The sequence below is a fragment of the Arvicola amphibius genome, chromosome 12 (genome assembly GCF_903992535.2).
Source record: "Arvicola amphibius chromosome 12, mArvAmp1.2, whole genome shotgun sequence".
NCBI classification, from domain to species: domain Eukaryota; kingdom Metazoa; phylum Chordata; class Mammalia; order Rodentia; family Cricetidae; genus Arvicola; species Arvicola amphibius.
The window spans coordinates 66975748-66995489 of record NC_052058.2 but is presented as its reverse complement, the minus strand read 5'-3'; the positions used below and the strand labels follow the sequence as shown (position 1 = coordinate 66995489).

Below are 19742 nucleotides of genomic sequence, written 5' to 3'. Positions count from 1 at the left end.
AAATGAAGTCATATTCATTGTTCCTTTCTCCGTGTCATGGAGAAGAAGCATGGCACTGTTTGCAGAGGAGTCCCTTGATACTGACAATGGGGTTCCGCTGAAGTACCCTGTGCCTGACATTTCAGCTAGTATTAAACTAGGCTTTCAGGGGAATTATAGCCATTGAAAACAATTCCTAAAAATCTTGAGAAAATTACTGATGGCTACAGACCTCCCACAAACAGGAAGTTGGCCTCCATTCCATTCACTGGAGGGCATTTCCCCAGAGCCTACCCATGTGCTTGTTAATTACGCTAGCTAAGTGCTGGGGAAAGGAAAATGAACTCGCTATGGTGCCTGCTTTCATAATGATATTAAAGGAGCAGCGGTTTCCACAATAACTATGAGCTAAGGTAACTGAATTCTAATAGAGGAGTATATATAGAGCGTCAAGAACTTAGATGGGGGAACTTGATCTTGAAGGATGAGTCAGAGCACCCCAGAAAAAGCAAAGCATAGAAGGGGCTGTTGTGGCTTAGTTATTTCTCAGCAAAGAAATGATGTGAGAATTGGGTGTCAGGGCTAAGGGAGAGGAAACTTAGAACTGAGGCTGGAGGATGTGCAAGATGTGGAACATTAATTTGGAGGCTTTCACTAAAACATCCATGCTAAGAGTATCTAGAGTGACTGAGGTGTGTGCTTCAAAGTGTTTAGCTGCTAAAATTAGAAGTTTTCAACTTTATATTTTTATTTTTTTACCCGCTTGATAACTGTTGTTTGTTGTTATTTTTCTCAGAGGTTACCAGTCCCTAATACGAAAGATCCTATTTAATAAACATTGGCCTACATTTTTATATTGTTTTAAGCTTTGTACATGTTTGTGATAGTTATTAATATCATTTATTACTGAAATATTTAACCACCTCAAGTAAATATGGGGAAAACCATAAATCTCATATAGTATAGGCAAAACATAAACTGGTAAATTCTCTCTGAAGGGAAAATAGGAAGTTTCTTTTATGTGTACTTTCTATACGGTATAGCAGTTGCACTGTTGGACATTTATTCCAGAGAAAGGAAATCTTTATTTATTCAAACTCCTGTGCAGAAAAACATTATGTAATATTACTTATAAATAAGCCTAGATGAACAAATATCCAGAGGTCTTCTAAAGAGTTAATGGTTAAACAAAATGTGGTACATCCATACAATGGAATACTGTTCAAAAATAAAAAGGAATGACCTCATATAAGGGTCAACAAGGATAGACCCCAATGTTACATTCCAGAGGAGTACACTTCTTACACCATCTTCAGAATATTAAGAAGACGGGATGCTGGTGGAAGATGGTGAGCATGACTATGACGGGAAGATGAGATCTTTTGACAGAAGAGTTCATTCCTTAATTATAGTGACAATTACACAGGTCTCCATGTGATAGAAATAATACAGAATTATGCACACACAAAATAAGCGATGCCAAGCTGATAATTCTCAATAGGCTAAATGGAGTGTAGCAATGCCATTTCCTGGTTTGGGAATTATACTGTAGCCATGCAAGATATTATGGAGGGGAGTTAAAAGAAGGGCATATGACCTTGAATTTTTCTCTCCAACTTCTTGTGACTTCACAATTTTACCAATGTAAAAAGTAGAAATCCAGCTAGATCTTCCACTCTGCCAACTTTGGCAGCTACTTTTTGGTTACGGCTGCAATGGTTCTCTGTGACTCATTCATCCTTTGGGGGTCTCCTTACTCCCTGACATCTTTGTGCCCTATGAAGCAATGCTTCCTTTTGATTTGATGCTGTCCCTCAGACAGTCCTGACATCCTAACTTTTAAATAGTGTTTCTCCACATCTCCATCCTAGAGCAGATTTTTCTTTCCTACATGCCTTCTGTGGATCATATTGTCTGCACTGCACTGAGAGGTTTTCTGTGTTGTGTTCTGATAGCTTGTCACATCCTCTCTCCCCCTGTTCCAAACAGACAGATATTGGCTGATCCTATCTTTTTGTTCTTCCTGAAATTCAAAACTTCTAAGTGTGAAACTGAAAGTGCCTGCCTTCCAGAGCAAGGATTTCTCATTTTCCATTATTATTCATTTCTGCACATGGACCCAGAGTTCTCTAAGATTTTCGCCGATTAATACCGCCGACTTGTCTACAGGATCTTTCCTTGAATGCACAGTGAGCTGGGTACCATGTCCTGTTCTCCACCTCCATCTACCCGGCTATTTTCTCCTTTACCCTTTAGCCATCAGGGATCATAGTTCTTATCTTCTGGCTGCAAGCAGAGACTACTACACTCTCGCTACTCTACAGTAACCTTTCCTAGTGTTACCTTCTTCTCTAATTTCTAGTTATATAAAATTCAAAACAAATTCAAGCTTGGTCTTTTGTTCCTGCTACTGAATTATAGCATCTATTTTCAATTTTACATATTCAAAACATCAATTCTTTTACTTTTTCAATTCTTTTCTTTGTGGGATTTTATTTATATCATGTTTAGAAAGGTAACCCCCTACAGAAAAATCCCTTTAATTATCCACAAGTTTTTGGACATTTTATTATTTAAAATTTAAAATGTATGTACCAGTTTTGCCTGCAGTTTATTTTGGCATGGGGATCCAACTCAATTTTTTATTTCCAAGTAATTAGACAGTCATCAGCACTATTCATTGAATATTCATTTTCACTAATACCAGATAATACATATATTATAAATTCATATATAAATCTATAATACTTATTTGAGTCTCTTTGCATCCCTCTATACCTAGAGTATACTATAATTTTTATTCCTTTTACTTTAGAATGTATTTTATCACCTATAGAAAAAGGTCTGTTTCCATTGTTCTTTGTATGAAATCTCTTGTCCCAAAATATTTAGATATATTTTCGGGTAAATTTCAACATATAACATGTAATTATCTTCATTGCATTTGCTAATGCTACATTAAAGACTAAAATAGGAAAAAGTTATCCTTGCACTTTGAGGTATTCTTTTTCAAAAATAGAGGTCGCCTTGTGACTTAGCTAAGTTATGGCTTAAGTTCTTAGCCTCTCCTGGGGTGGGAAGCAAGCATGATGAGGAGAAGACCCTTCCTTCACTTTTGGTTGTGTTCTCACCATTTTGAACACTGTATAAAAAGGATCAATACCCATTTCCTGAAGAGCTAATTAAATGGGTACATGCATGGTTCTATTATTTAGGCAATCAGAAACCATAATGAGCAATTATGAAGGTAAACAAAACTGCAGCTAACTGTTTTGGCCATGGGTAGCAGGCTAGGCAAGAATGGGGAGAATACTCAGAGACCAGCATGGTCCAAGGTTCAGTTCACAACGCATTGCCAAGTGGAATTAATATGTCTGGATAAACAATTAGGTGCAGAGAAGCAGCAGGAAAACGTATCAAAACTAGATAAGGTTTCCATCTTTGATGAAAAGTCTGATAAAGAGAATATTAAGGGTGGTGTACATGTTTTGTAGGATAGGAAAATGAGATAGTGGATCTAGTTTGGAGCATCTTAAGTTAGAAACCTAAGGAATAGCTAGGTAAAGGTGTACACTCTGGGACTTAGCATTGGGCAGGCAAATTAAATCTGCAATCATCTCATAGCAAGGGCATTATCTAAGTGTTGCTTCAGTTCATATTATTCTGCAAGTAAAAATTGGTCCCTCCTCTGCAAAGAAGGTGGGGAAAGTTGATTCTAAGATGGAAACATTCTTGAAGTAGCCACCAAGTAAAGCAAATTGATATAACGATATAGTCACTCCCTAGGATCCTTGCATACTTCACAGGGGGACAAAGACTAGAGAATATATACATACATATGTGTATTTATATATGTATATATCAGTCAGCACATGAATGTGTGAACACGTGCATATGCATACACATATGTGTGTACTTGTGTACTATATATTACATTATTAAATTATACAATTACCTAGGAGATACCAGGACTATCACAGCTACTTGAGAATATAGCCAGCCAGAAACTTCATGTGTGGAAAAATCTTCCAATAGAAAATGGGGATGCTTTTACATTTGGCTGTTCTCTTCATCACTAAAAGGCACTCAATAATGTCCTCACTCAATCGGTCTAGCTTATCTTTAGGATGTATTAATCTTAATATAATAGGATAGTATTGCATCATTTATTGTGATGGTCCTGCTTTTTACCTTTCACACTTGGACCCAGCTTATCCAAACTGCTGTCTCAGGGACACCTATGGGTCTTTCCCAGATACAACTTCACTTTTACCTACAGCCATGTTTCTTCCATTAATTATTCTCCACCTTGGTAGCACCCGCAGAATGTGCCTGGCACTATCTCTGCTCTCCTCAGTACAAAAACACAGGCATGATTTTTATCAGGGGCACGGAATTTTAAATATAAACAAGCTAAGGAGCCTGTCTCAACGAGGGTGGCACTACAATGGGGGCAGCACATAAATTATAGGCTATGTGTGCAACCTAAGAACGTACATTCTCTGGGGCATGGAGCTTTAAAATCCTCAGCTTCTAGAAGAATGGTTTACACACACTGGTACAATATCCACAATCCCTAATAGGCTGGCACCTTTAACCTTTAAAAGTACTTGTATCTGTAGTATCTGCCACTTCTGGCATAAAAGAGTTAATATCTTTAGAGACGGATGCTTCAAGCTTATGTGAGAAAAAGATAAGCATAAGCAATTACCTGAAAGAAAATAATTACTAACAGCCACATTAAAAAACAACAGCTTTGTCTGGAAATACTGCTTATGGGTAGCAGGATTGTTTAGCAAGACTCTCGGTTCAATCTTTAGGACTGGACAGCTCAGAAATGGTCCACGAGACTCTCTTCTTTTGTTTTCTTTTTTAGCCCCAAACTGTTCAGCACCCAGACAAATTAAAACAATTCAAGTTGCATGACTTGTCTACAGTGCCTGTAAAATCTCTAGCATCAACGACGAGGCTTTTAACTCGAGACATCCGAGCTTTCAGTTCTCTGCCATACTGTTATTTAGGGGACTGGAAGGGGCATGAAATTCCCTACGGAGGTCTTCCTATATCTCAGTTTTCTTCAACTCAGAAAAAATTAAAAGACACTAAAATATGAAGACAAATCCAACTGCATGGAAAGACACAACCAGTATGAGAAACAAAAGCCAACAGACAACAGTCACATTGATAGTTTCAGTGCAAAGATGGCGGTGCATCCTAGGGAGGCAGGTTTAGTCAGGACCCTGGCCTCCCAGCCTCCATTTCTTCCCATGCAAACTTGGGTCGATAATAGTACCTGATTCACAAGGCTGCTATAAAAATTAATTGAAATGATTTACACAAAGTAGTTAGCATAGTGGCAGGTATGACAAGTTCTCAATAAAAGTCAGGCACTTGACTTTCGTGTTGGCCTTAAATTCTATACAGTAATTCTGTTACTATTAGTAAACAATTCCATAACAGACAGCTACAGAGTACAACAGGAATATATGGGGGGAAAGACATTAACCTAACCGCAGAATGGGAGCAGGGGTATGGACCTGGAAAAATGTCATGTAGAAAGTCAAAACTAAAACAAGCTGAGGATGATGAAGCTTTAAAAGCAAAGCTAGGGATTACTCCAGATCATATGAGGTAGAAAAGCAATGACATTTCTAAGGGAATGCAAATGACAGAACGTCTAAGTTGATGTACCTATGTGGGACACGAGGACCCAGTCCATTTCTCCTATGATCTGAAGGTCACCATGGATGTTCAGCCTTAGGGTGACACTTGAAATCTCTGAGATGATGCTAATTGGTTCAGTGGGTGTAGCTGGTAAGCAAGACAGAATGCTCTTTCCAAGGATAACTCTGATTAAGTATTTATTGTCCCAAGATACTAAATATTGAGGACTACTAATCTGATTTCCTCAATAATCCTACACATGGTAAACATTCGTATCTTAAGCCACACGGGGTAAGTGAAGATACAGGATAATAAGGAGTTCCTTTCTCATGTATTTTTTAAGTCATACTTTAAGGAACATTTTTGCCAACTGTCTTGAAGAAAGGCATGTCTTTTAATTGAGCTTCATATGTGCCCCCACGGTCATGCAGATATGCTTCTAGTCCAAGTAGACACTGTGAACTTGAACTCTGCTGTATTTGCTGCAATCAGGCTTTAAGATGAAATCTTTTTCTACAAAATTGTCTTTGTTACCATTGATAACCCCTTTTATAATCACCAAAATGCACTGTTCTGGGTCCTGGAAATTACATATTTTTCTGTATGTAACATGGGAGCTATGTGGAGATATGTCTTGGGCATAGGTGTTCATACATAACAGACCTTATTCCAAATTCTGAATCTGATGTTTAAGAGCTTTGTTTACACAGGCAAGCTACCAACCTCCCCTACCACCATTTCCCTATTCATAAAAGGAGGAAGCAATAGCTCATAGGATCTTTATGAGAATGAAATAAGACAATGCATGTCGTGGAACTGGCATAACACTTAGTGCATGGCACAGACTCAGTAAATCACAGCTTTAAAAAGAACAACCTGAAAGAACCCTACTCTACTACTGTGAGTTAGTCAAAAGGCAGAAAATGTGTTCTGTTCTCTCAACCTGATAGATTCCAAACCTATCCCATTTCCCTCAAAACCCAACTTTTGCTTCTCTGTTGTCTCCCAGCTGCCTGGTAGCTCAATTCAGAAATTCAGAAGAGACCAAAAGATTGTCCTGTGATACTCAGGGCACCAGTCATTCTCAGCCTTCCTAACGCTGAGACCCTTTAATAAGGTTCCTCAGGTTGTGCTGACCCTTAACCATAAAATTATTTTTGTTGCTACTTCATAACCATAATTTCGCTACTGTTATGAATCATAACTAAATATCTATGCTTTCCAATGTTCTTGGGTGGAACCTGTGAAAAGGTCATTTGACTCCCAGAGAGGTTGGGGACCCATAGGTTGAGAACAATTTGCACTACACACTCACACGTCTTATAGGTCCTACTTCATCACCTCTTGGATCTGTTCCATCTTTCCCATCCTCACTGTCATGAATTCATTGAGTTCCTGCTACTCTTCAGAACTGCTGCTCCTAGCTTATCCCCCTATTCCCTGTCTTGTTCCCCAGTAAAGCTTAATCCACTGAATTTTCTCAATTCTAGCTAGCCGTTGGCTACCTCAAAACTGTGCAGAAGAGTTGCACTCCTCAGCTAGTCTCATTTGATCTTGGTCCCCTCTAACTTCAATGCTTTTTATCACATGTATTTATTAGTAGGGAAGTCGCATGTGCCTGCTACAGCATCCCTTCGGAAGTCAGAGGACAATCTGGAGGAGTACTTTCTTTCTACCAAGTAGATTCTGGGGAATTGAACTCTGGTTGTTGGGTTTAGTGGTAGACACCTTAATTTACAGAGTCAGATGGCTACTCCCTAGTTTTAATGCTTGCCCTGCTGCCTTCCTACTTGATTACAAGTTCTCTAAGGATAACCGCTCTCTGAACTTGTCTGATCTGATATCCACAGCAACTGGCAGTGAGATCTTTATAGCATAGACTCAGTAATGGTCATCTGAGAAAATGACTGATGTCTACTGGTTGACTTCAGTGTTAGCATCCCTGTAACACTGATGTGTAACCAACCAAACACACAGTTATTTTACCCATGTCTACTTGTCTTAGGGAGATCAGAAACGTGGCAACTAATATCCAGCGAGAGGCAATACTCAGGATCTCATCTGGACTGCTAAACTCGGCATGGATAATTTATTTTATAAGACCAGCAACCACTTGTCTCAAGTCAGGCCCAGAAAATGTTCAGTTCCCACCTCCTAATGTACAAGGACAGATGAGTCAGGAGATCCAAGATTACTCTGAAGACACATTGGTTAGTCTGTTCCTATGACCAAGACTAAGACATAGATTTTATATTTGTGTCCTCAGCAATGCTTTGCAAAATTGCTTGGACAAAACCTACATGGATGAATATTAAATAGCTTTCACAAGAATTTGAATTCCCAAGTACTTGAACTTAGACCCCATTACTTGCCTTTTTATTTTCTTTTGTTTTGTTGTCAGAGAAGGTTTAATGAGAAACAAGTCTTGACAATGGGGGGGGGGGGGGGGAAGCTGATACCTGAAGACTGACAGCAGAAATGGACAAGTAACTGAAACTGGAGGGAATACAATTACATGTGACCAAAGCATATTCTGAATAACAAATCATGGAAGCATTAATCAATTAAACATCTTAAATTATTTGCTTCATTAATCTACAATCACCTTGTCTTAGTCATCTTTGCAACCCAAGTACATAGTGGTTTTGTGTGTGTGTGTGTTTGTGTGTGTGTGTGTGTGTGTGTGTGTGTGTGTATCAAAGACTTAACCAATGTTTGCTAAATTGCATTGAATTATTGAACCTAGACAGCAAATAATTTGGTACCAAGATAGGCATCTGTCATTTTGCTTTCTATGAAAAAACTACTCCATTCATTAAAAGGATGCAACAGAAGAAGCCTTCCTCTAATATTAATAGTTCACCTCTTTCCATCAGCTTTAGAGCAAAAAGGTCTTTCCAGTTGGTCTTGGCATCTTCTCCCTCATATGTACAAAGCCACATCGCATACATGAAACCAGTGTAGAAGAATAAGCATGGGAACAGTGAGTGTACAAATGAAAATCTGAATCTAAACTTTGTACTATGGCCAGAACCACATTCTGGGCAGCCTTTCTGATGGCTACCTGGGATGACAAGCATTTAAGCAAAGTTCAAGTGACTATGATCTCCATCCCTGCTTCTGCCAGGAACCTGTTGTAGACCAGCTCCTTTAGCTCTTTGCTCCATCTTTAAAGATGTGTGCCTACACCAAGTGTTTCAAGACATGAATAAAATCTTGGAAGCAAAGTGCTCTGAAAACGACAGGATACTTTACATCTTGCATGAGGCATCTCACCGCTTCTGGGTACGTCTGTAAGCAGTCCTTGTTCTAACTTCCTTGCCCCCATTTGCAAACAGCATAATTGCCGCCCCCCAACATTTATATCCCCCTTTCAGAAGCCCTGGAAGCAGTCGGTGGAGATGCTGGAATAGCTCAGGGTCATTTTCTGTTTGTCTGAGCCTTCTGCCCTGTAGCCCCTGACAGCACTTCAGGATGTGCTTATGCAGCCCTGGTTTGTTGCCATGGAGACAGGAAGCTCTGCTTCTCTTCAAGCCTAAGCTAATGGTTTTCATCAAATCCTATTTCCTCTGAGACACGTAAAAAAATGCTACAATGCTTCTATCCATTTTTCCTTTTTAAATATGAAGTCAACAAACACAACTCACAGTTTTCATCAATGTCTGAACCTCTGGGGATGGGGCCTTCAGTCATTTGCATATCTGATGCCCAGGGTACCCTCACTCAATGTAGGGAGGCTTGGGTATCTCCTCTCATCACTGATTTCTTCACTCCTACAATCACATTGGCACATAACACTCAATATGCTCACAGGCCACTGCAACTTGCTCCTTGGAGACAAAATGTTCAAAGCAATATACCAGGTGGCTCAATGTGTGAATCCCAGCTAAAGCCCCACTCCAAGGAAAGGTTTCATCTATTCCAGAAGCATAGGCTTACTGATTCAGCAGCAGAGAAAGCCCATGACCCCTTCTATACACAGGACCCAGCAGTGTCCAGTCCTCTGTAGATACCAGTGAAAATCCTCCCAATGCTGATCAACAAAGGGCAGCAGCAAAACACCAGGGAAAACAACCAGAACAGAGTGTTTCAGCCCCGGCTCACAAGGTCTCAATTGTTAACATTCCTTTAAATGTCAGAATTTATTCACACCAGTTGTTCCCAGCTGCCAATACCACTACCTAGGTCTCAGATAGTAAAGAGGCATCTGCCAAGTCAGTATCTTGACATCTTCTGATTTAAGAAGATGGTCTCCTAGCCAGAGGGGAGTTGATGGCCACAGAATTGGCTCAAACTAAACATTCACAGACTGATAAGAGCTTCTTCCCAGCGTCACCCATTTCTTCCCCTCTGCCACATTTCTTACTGTGACGGTTGGACTGGCACAATTGCGCCCTTGCTCTCCCCCGTCTCATGTCAACCCTCCCCTGCTGATGCTCGATGATGCTGGATAACTGTCCTTGGACCCTCTGTCCATCCTACACCTGTTTGATGAGAATCTCAAAATTTAAGGTTTTTATTTTTTCTCAAAGTCATGCACATAGAAATTTAAAAGTCAAACAATTTTGAAAGATCATAATGAAGAAATAGCAGCCCTTTGCCTCACTTTCCCAAGCCCAGAATCTCACTCTCCAGAGGCAGCTGCTTTCAACTCTTCTGTTTCTTCTGGTATTCATTTCAAATTTTCTAAATATTATATTTAAAACACTGCTATTCCTTTATCTTTCAATTTCAGAAACTGCTTAATGATTTGCTTACTGTGGAACCTAAGATTTTGGTCTTTGATACCCTATTCTCTTCCCCATACTCAACCTCCCCCAGTCTAATGAAGGCAATCGCAACACCGTGAGAGGCTAGCTCTGACTTCAGCATCAACAATGGAAACCAGGTTGGCAGCCGAGCTGCACAGAGGACTCGCTGTGTTTCTATTTCTTTAGAAGTACTACTTCTGTATATTGTGAATTAAATGCTTAAGTTGGGATAATGGGGGAGGGGGAAGAAGAGAGACAAGAGATGAATAGAGAAAGAATGAATAGATTATTGTATGTATTTAGTTTGGACCAAAACAAATCACAGGGCCATTTAGAATATAACACACCAGGGAGCATATTAGTTTTACTTGTCTCCTAAAGACAGCATTTTTAGGACCCTCTGTCACCCTATTTAAGTCTAATCCTGTCATCTCAGTCACCGAGAGCTGTACCCTAATTCTATTTCACTACAACACAGGGGATCAGTCCCTTTGTCTTTGTCCTCTATTGGATCCCTGTGCTTATAAGTATCATGTTTTTATTCTTCTTGCTTTTTTTGAGGTTTATTTTATTCTGCTTTATTGCTTTATTTTATTGTATGTATGTGACTGTTTGCCTGTGTGTGTGTGTGTATGTGCAGTGAGTGTGTGCAGACCCTGCAGATGTCAGACAATCGTGAGCTGCCACGTGGGTTCTCTCTGAAATGTTGAACTATCTCCCAGCTCCATGCTTCTTCATTCTTGGGATTCACGTTCTTTAGCAACTGCTTCTCCAAAGGTACCTGACAACCTTGCTATTCGGTCCCCACAGGTAACTGGCACTCAGGCTAGGCAAAGCATTTTGATCTTGAAAGTCGTTTTCCTGTTAGGAAGTTTTATGAACTCTGTATTGTCTTCTAATTTTCAATGTTGCCACTGAGAAGCATACTGGCATGCCGATTCTTTATAACTAAACATTAACCCTATTTCCCATTGGCAGAAACTTTCAGGACATTCTTATCTCTGTTGGTCTGAAATTCATGGTGATTCACTTGGTATGATTTCCTCTAACTGGATGCTCTGATGCTCAGGTGACATTTTCATTGTTAGTTTACACATCTGCATTCTATAGCTACACAAGCTATTACAACATTGCCAATATATAACTTTTCATGTAAATATATTTTTACAAACATTGTCTCCTTGTTTTCTCTGAACCATTCTTAAGATACCCTATACTCCGTGTGCACATGGCATCTGTTGCTTCTAATTGCTACATCACATGCCATGCTATACATCCAACGGTTTACATATCTGATCTCCCAGCTTGGGAAACCCAGGATGCTTCCCATGCCCACTGCCAAGAAACCACCCTGGAAAGAGCATCTTTACACATGTCTTAACAGTTCTTTTCCTCTATCAACGTGTTCAGATTGATATTGAGATCTTTAATCCATTTGGACTTGAGTTTTGTGCATGGTGATAGATATGGATCTATTTATCACCAGTGAGCCTTCTGGTTCTGGGAACATCTGTCATATTTTCCTATGTTGATTCTTCCTATTTCATTGTTCTCTTTATTGAACTCTCTTATTAAAATGTTGGATCAATTGTAAATATTTTGAAACAAGGCTTACTATATATTTCCAGACGAACCTTGGAAATATGAGTCTCCTGCTCTTTGAGTCAGTAACTGTCTCTGTCTCTATCTATGCTCATCTCTTTCTGTCTCTGTCTCTCTGTGTGTGTCTGTCTCTTCCCTACCCCCTTTCTAAGTGGTATATTCAATTTTACACCCCCACTTTACTATCTTTTGGTTTGATTACATTTTTATATGACCTCAACTTTGCATACTTTTACATCAATTACATTTTATATATAGTTGCAACAGCTCCTCTTAATCTCAACATCTTTTTGTAATAAACTGTTACTTTGTAGATGAAATTATTCCCCCCCCCCCCATCTCTTTCTCCTGGCAGCAAACGTGGATTTTTTTAAAGTATCTTTTACTATGTGCACCATTCATACTCAGGTTTCTTTTGTCTATTCATTACGTTGCTTAGGGACTTTTATTTGGGGCATTTTCCTCAAAGCTGATGACCCCTGGCTGTGTGTTCACACTATGAGCAAAGCAGTGGAAACTCCACACCCATCATTGGGGATTGTTGAGTGAAGAAAAAATCCATTCATAGTCGAATTCCTGGAACTCCTGAATGTTACCTTATTTGGAAAAAGCGTCTTTGCAGATACAGCAAAGTTAAGTATATTCAGAAGAGATCCAACTAGATGATCCAATGACGCTAAATCAAATCACAAGTACCCTTATAAGAGCAACACGGAGGGAGATGACAGACATGGGAAGGGGAAGGGGTTGTGTGGGCGCTCAGGGAGAGACTGGAGTCATGACACAGTGATAATCCAAGGGATGCCTGGGTTTACCAAAGCTGGAAGAAGAAAGACATAGTTCACTCAGGCCATTGGAGGGAGCATGGACCTGCCCAATCTGGAGCCTGCAACTCAAAAACTATCAGGGAATAAAATTCCCATTGGTTTACACTTGGGTCGTGGTAGTTTCTTCTGATAGCCAAAGGGAATGGACATAGTGAGCTTTACAAGGGGTGATTTGATGGGAACCTGTTTCTCTAAGCTCATCAGACTGTGATAGATAGGTCTTTCCTCTTAAAAGAGAATCCTCACAGGAGAATCCTCTAGACTATTGCCAGATTGCTGCTTTTCTGAGAAAACGAAAGTGAGCTGGGGAGCTGGCATTCAGCTTCTGGACTGTCACTTAGGCCTCTTGTTTCCGTGACAATGTCAAGCCCACCCTAAGATGCAGCAGATGTCACTGCTCTAGCCCTTGCTGATTTAAACCTCACCAGAGAGTCAGTCTCCTCATTTGTTTAGGAGTGTGGCTAAGTGGGGCAGACACTTGCCAGTAGTGTCTAGAGAGTGAATGGGTAGTATGGATTTTTAATCAATCTCCTGTTTTTAACATCATGTACATTCCAATTCTAGGGAATATGTGCTGTCTCTAAGTCCTGAGCCTTCATCAGGCTGAGAAGGAAACCAGTTTGCCTATTTATTGTCATTTTCCATTAGAAGCTCTTAAACCTCAGCTTCTACAGCTACTGGGTCATTAACCATTTGCTATATTAAAAAGTTTTGTCCACATTCTCATCTGCTGTCATTCCTCTCATTTCCTTTTTCTTGTGCCATTTTAGTGTGCCATTCCTCTATCCATAGAGTTCCAAAAAATTTCCCAACTTATTTCAACCTGCCACATGAAAACACAAAGATACTTTTACAAACTACCATTTGAAGAACTTACGTCGGTTGACCAAACAATTGCCATCACCACCACCACCCCAATCCTGCTCAGTGAAGTGTCATAAAATGTCATAGTTTAGCCTCTTTACACCCCATGCCATGTCCCATTTCTTCACCTTCTCTAGCATGCTTATCTCCGTGTACAATGTTTGTTATTCTAACACTTAGCTTATCCTCCACCCAATTCCCAGTCCTATTTGACACCAACCCTAATGACTTCAGACTGGAGAGATTTGTTTCTTCTCTCAAACAAATTATTGTACTTCACATTGTTGGTAAAAACAAGATTTGTTCTCCCTGTTTCCAATAACAAAAATGTCTTCTCGGCAAAGCATGTTAGACACTGGGCAATAGAAATTGGTATAAGAGAATTCAAGTCATAAACATGAGATGTGATGTCTAATATACTGCAAATCAAATAGTTTTTTTTGTTGCTGTTTTTGCTTTTGTTTTTCGAGGCAGGGTTTATCTGTGTAGTCCTGGCTGTCCTGGAACTTGCTCTGTAGACCAGGCTGGCCTTGAACTCATAGAGATCCACCTGTGTCTGCCTGTGGAGTGCTGAGATTAAAGGCATGCACTACCACCATTGGGCTAAGCAAGCATAAAATCTATATCTTCTTTAACTTTACGTCCCTAACAACGGAACAGGGTTTGGCATAGAATCATTGCATGAAGATATGGATAGATAAATGAACTCATGACATAAAGCTTTTTAATGTCTAAAAATAATCAAGGCGATTAGAACAATCATTTGTTACTGGACTGAAGCAGCTAGAATGGCATTGGCACAGTGTCCTCTAAGTGATGGCTCAATGAGTAAAGCTGTCCTGAATCAGGAGGCATTGGCTCTCACCTAGTAGCCCACAAAAGAAGAGCAAGACTGCTTACCCTGAAAGCACTCCCAGGACAAGGTTGAGAACAAAGAAGGATCCAATGATGATGAGGGGGATGAAGTACAGCCAATTCCAGGTGGCTCCTAAGGCATCATTGGTCTGAAAGAAAGAAAAATGGGTTCTTAATATTTAAAGCCATCTCCCAGAAGCAAAGCCTACAGTCTGGCAGCTTCATACAGAGGGTGATGTAACAATCACAGTATGATACAGTTAAACATTATCTCACCTCCATTCCCACTCCACTTTATTAGAAGACCACTCACACTCTGCCATGTGCCTAGTGAAGGTCATATCAGCAGCTCTATAATATCCTGAGTGGGAGAGTTCTAACACCCTTACTTAGAAGATATGAAAGCTGAATGGAAAAATGCCAAAACGCATTTCCAAGGTTATAAAAAAGGTGAATTGGCTTCTTGGTAACAAGTATTCTCAACCTTTGCACTCTTAAACAAGATAGATTATCAAAATACAAGGACAAGCTGTGCCTATTTACCCTATCCCATGGGTGTTAGCAAAGCCCTCAGTAGACTGCTTCGAAGGAATTAGGTTCATGCTATGTTGCCCAGCTCCTCGGGTGACTTCCCTTCTTCTATCATGGTCCTGTATTACAGAGCTGGTCCAGGTCTGGCTCCAGAAAAGCCCTAGGCAAAAGAAGGACTATATCTAGATTTGAAGAATCTTCAGACGATGAGATTGTCTCATCTCTCCTCTTTTCCTTCTCCTCTAGCTCATACTGATACAGAAAAGTGGAAAAAAGCACAGACATCTGTATTATGGATTCTTAGGATCCAAGTTGGATGCAAAATTGCTGAAGTGCCCAGAACTGGGCAAGGATGACTTGTCCTATCTTACGAGACCCTTGAAATTGAACTCGGTAAATACTGAGTTGCTCTCTCTAACATCCTTGTCTCCCAACAAAAAGCTCTTTCTGTTCTCTAGGTTCTCCCTGCCTAAGTCTTTTCAAAGGGAGTTTATGGATTTGTACTTCGTATGCAGACCTTAGAACCCTTCCCCCAACCCAACCTCTAACGCATCACTTTCGATGTCGATTTGACACTCACAGGAGATATTTTATCCCCATTTCATTGGAGAAATCAGAACCATCAAGATCAAATGCCATACCTAAAACTAAACTGCCTACTTAATAAAATTAAAATCAGAGCTCAGAATGTCTAAGGCAATTGTTGACTCATCTTTTGATGTTCCTCTTTCTCCTTCTTACCACTAGACCTTGAAGATATATTTTCAAGTGATTGTCCTCGTGTATCTTGTGCACTTCTGTAATCCAACCTTTTTTTCTCCCCAATTCTCTCATTTTCTTTCTCCATTCAGGGTCAAGCTACATAATATATCTGCTGATTGATCACGATTGCTGTCACTGGACACTCAGATCGCCCACTAAAAATAATCTCTAAGCCAAGCCCTTTTGGAAAACTTGTGTTTTTTTGTTTTGGCCCTGCACTGATTGCGGATGAGAGGAGTGCAATTGAAGTTGAATCAAAAACTTAACACAAATATTTAAGCTACAAAACAGTTTTAACAACTGAACGGAATGAAGAGCTGCCAACGTCTGTGTCTGAGACTTAGGTCTTTGGCTTAACCAGGTCTGGGTTAGATACAAGTAGAGAGGACATGAGGCAAATCTCATCAAAAGCCATGTCCCATCATCAGAAGGAAGATGCGGAAGAGCCAGATGCTGAGAGCCTCTGGGGGTGTGAAGGACAGGGGAAGCGGATGTGTCTAAGATGGCTGAAGCAGGGGCCTTGCTGTGAGCTAAGGAAGAGACTGACGATCCTTGCAGAATTAGCTCTGCCTGTCTTCAGGATTAGAAGTCAAATATCATTTATAGTCCAGTTCACTTCAATGGTTTGCTAGTGGCTCCAGACTAACACAATCCATATGCATTATGGTTTTTCCAGTCCCCTCCGATGTTCTTTGGCAACAGGGGCTAAGTTTACACCAAGCACCCAGACTGAAGCTCAGCTGCTCATAAATGTACCCATATTGGCAGTGGCAGTGATGGGATTGTGGCTGTTGGGGCGTCCCTGACCTCCAGCTGAGCTCTGGTGGAAGAGCAGCTAGGACGGCTACAGAGTTAAACCCATGTAAAACATTGTGTTCTCTGTGGGCTCCACATTGCTGTGATTGATCAAAGGTAATGATGGCATTTTGTGGAAAATGGCTTTGGTAAGCGGAGAAAGTGAGGGGATACAGCAGATTATATATGTCTCCCAGGCAGTGAGAAGAACTCTGAGAAGATATATTGCTAACTTTATGGTGCCATTTCATAAACTTTCTTGGTTGTAAAACTTTTTTCCAAAGAAAATCTATTAATACATCAGAGAATATGTCCCATAAGGCATAGGAATAAAAGAATGCCCCTTATTGGCTAAGAGTCTGGAATGTGCTTCCTGATTCTGCTACAAAACACTCATGATGAACTGTGTTGGTCCAGTCAGAGCTGTGCAAGAATGTTTGGAATTTGAACTATCTGAACATTTGAATATCTGGAAGGCTACAAAGACTTTGGCACACACAGAAGTAATTAATTAATAGATGGCCACACTTTGAATATGATGATTCCCTTGTTAAAAATAGACCAATACAAATCCATTCTGATAATATGCTCCATCTGTGGAATTTTCTCTCAATGGCTACATGTCATCTACCTCAGCAACGGAGCATCCTGGAAGAAGAAAATGGAAGAAGGGGAAGAGAAGGGAAGCAAATCGCTGTGAAGGCATCAGCCCCAGCAACATGGAGCCCTGGGGGTTAAGGAAACAACTGACAGCTTAAGAGTTTTCCTCAGGAGAGAGTGGCTTGACAGCTCCCACCACTCCTGGCAACCTTTCACACTGTCCCTGCTTTCTCTCCACACCCAGCTCCTGTCACATAGTTTACTGTTTGCCCTTCTGACCAGGTGGCTTCCCATCCCTTCATGTGCTTATTGTACGGACCAACAGCCAGCAGATGAAGAGGACACTTCTCATCCGAGAGTGGGCAAGCCAAGGCGCTTCACGCACGATTCCCTCCTTCAAAATAGCAAAGTTCTTTCTGAGCGTTCATCTCTTTCTGATTCATCATTATTAAAAACTTAAAATTGTCCAGTGTAGGAGAGATGTCTACTAAAGTATATTTTGAGATTTTTAAAAAGAAGCAATCAACAACTCTGAAGGCAGCAAGCATCCTGATAGAGCGCAAAGTGGGAGTCAGGATGCTACTGCCGGTGTGGCCAAGAAGTATGGTCATTTTCTCTTGTGCTTGGACACGTGACTCTTGCTAGACAGGGCAGGAGGTCACAGCCTGGAGAAAAGGAGAAACTCTCCCTTTCATTTTTCACCATGTCTGTGACCATCACAGGGCTCACAGGGCACTTTTGTATATAGGATGCTCAAACCTTATCTTAACTTTACGAACATGAGACAGCCCTGCTAAGGTCTTCAGATAAAATCCTGAGGCACGAAACTGTAGCTTCCAATGTATATTCTGCTGAATTCTGACCCTAAGAGAGCTACAAAGGGGAACCATCACCACCCAGACCTCCAATGGGGAACAATTAAGTGTGAATCAGGCCCTTCCCTGAAATGAATGCTACCCAGAGCACAGCAGCCTCTTCATGCCACACCCATGGAACACCTGCTACAGTGATTCACTTTGAACTGAGGGATGCCTGGGTGGCTGGTGAAGCTTGGTCTGTGTGACATGTCATACCCAGAGAAGACTTGCTTGTAGATCAGAGACTAAGTATGGAAGACATCGCAACAAGATTACAGGTGCCTCCCACTTGCTAGGGCTTAGACAGGAAATGAAAATGTGCAATAACAGAACTTGCACATGCTCAAACAGTGTTTCGACTCCTCCCTTAGAGCTGGACGCTATTTTTCTCCTGACCTTGGGCATTAGAACTCCAGCTGAACACTGGGACTTGTGCCAGTGGCCCCCCCAAAAGTGCGGGCTTTTATTTGGCCTTGGTATAGGGGTCGTACCATCATCCTCCATTGTTCCAAAGCTCCTGATTTGGAGGGAGATGTGCTGCTGGTTTCACTGGCTTGCAAACAGCCTCATCTGCACGTCCTAGCCTCTAATCAAGTGGAGTTCTCCTACTAAACCCTCTCCCTCATGGCCTATTGCTTTTCTCTGGGGCACCCTAGCATGCCCACCGTCTGACAGCTATCAGAGGAGAGCTTTTCACTGGATCTCTGTCCTCTTCTTTAAGACTGATACACCTACAAGGCACAGTGATTTCTATGCCTGACCCTTCTCCTGGTGCCACTCTGGCTGTTTCCCCTCCTTCTCACCTGCCGCTTCACTGAGTGACACACCACGTGCACACGTGCACACGACAAAAGTAATGACAGACAGAGAAAGAAGTTGGGGGGTGGCAGCCCACCTGCACAGGAGTGCTCAGCAGGTACCCGTCCTGACACTGTGGGAACACGTTTCTCTGGGAACCTGCCTGCTTGGGGGTGGTAAGCTCACCCACTCCCTGTGTAAACAGGCACGCATGGCAATTATCACATTAATCTTTGGGGGTGGGGCGGGGGAGACGCAGGAAGACAGGGCAGGAGGAACCAGGCAGAAGAGAGAGGTGGGAATGGAAAGAGCAAGAAGGGGGCCCCCTGGTTCTTCCTGCCTGAAGATGTATGTGTCAAACCTTCACAGGGTCCTACCCAGTTCTCTGGAAAGCCTGCTGAAGCACCTTTCAGTCATGCCCCTGCTTCTCAGGGCAAAGAGGCTGTACTATCCATGACACACTGATGGCTTGGAGTACTGGAGTATATTCTTCCTTCCCCAAAGGAGCAGGATGCAGAATTCTTCAGTCTTTGGGGACCCCCATTCCCAGGTTGGAGGCATTGCAGAAGGTTTCCTTGGCGGAAACCTTCTACACAACTTCTACTTGCGGTCAGGGGATACTCTACCTGACTTTTGCCCTGTGTGTTAGCACAGCCTTAGCCCCCACTTAGCGGTGCCAGTGGGACTCCCCGAGCTGCGACAAAAGAAAACATCTTCAGAATTTCCAGATGGTTTGCATGGATGGATGAAAAATAGATTCAGACTAAAACCTCTAGCCTCAGGGCTTCGTCTTAATTAGAGATCTTCAATTTCACTAATTATTATTAGCTCAGGTTGGAAGATGGTTGGAGCAGCCA

General features: G+C 41.3%; 1 protein-coding gene across 3 annotated transcripts in view; it reads right to left on the bottom strand.

Annotated features, from left to right (window-relative positions):
* Cacna1e (calcium voltage-gated channel subunit alpha1 E) overlaps positions 1-19742 on the bottom strand; it is a 306022-nt gene that overhangs the window by 125932 nt on the left and 160348 nt on the right. For all 3 annotated transcript variants that reach the window (XM_038349010.1, XM_038349011.1, XM_038349012.1), the window contains exon 7: positions 14588-14691. In XM_038349010.1, coding sequence (XP_038204938.1) covers positions 14588-14691 — 104 coding nt within the window. The remainder of the gene's footprint in view (positions 1-14587; positions 14692-19742) is intronic.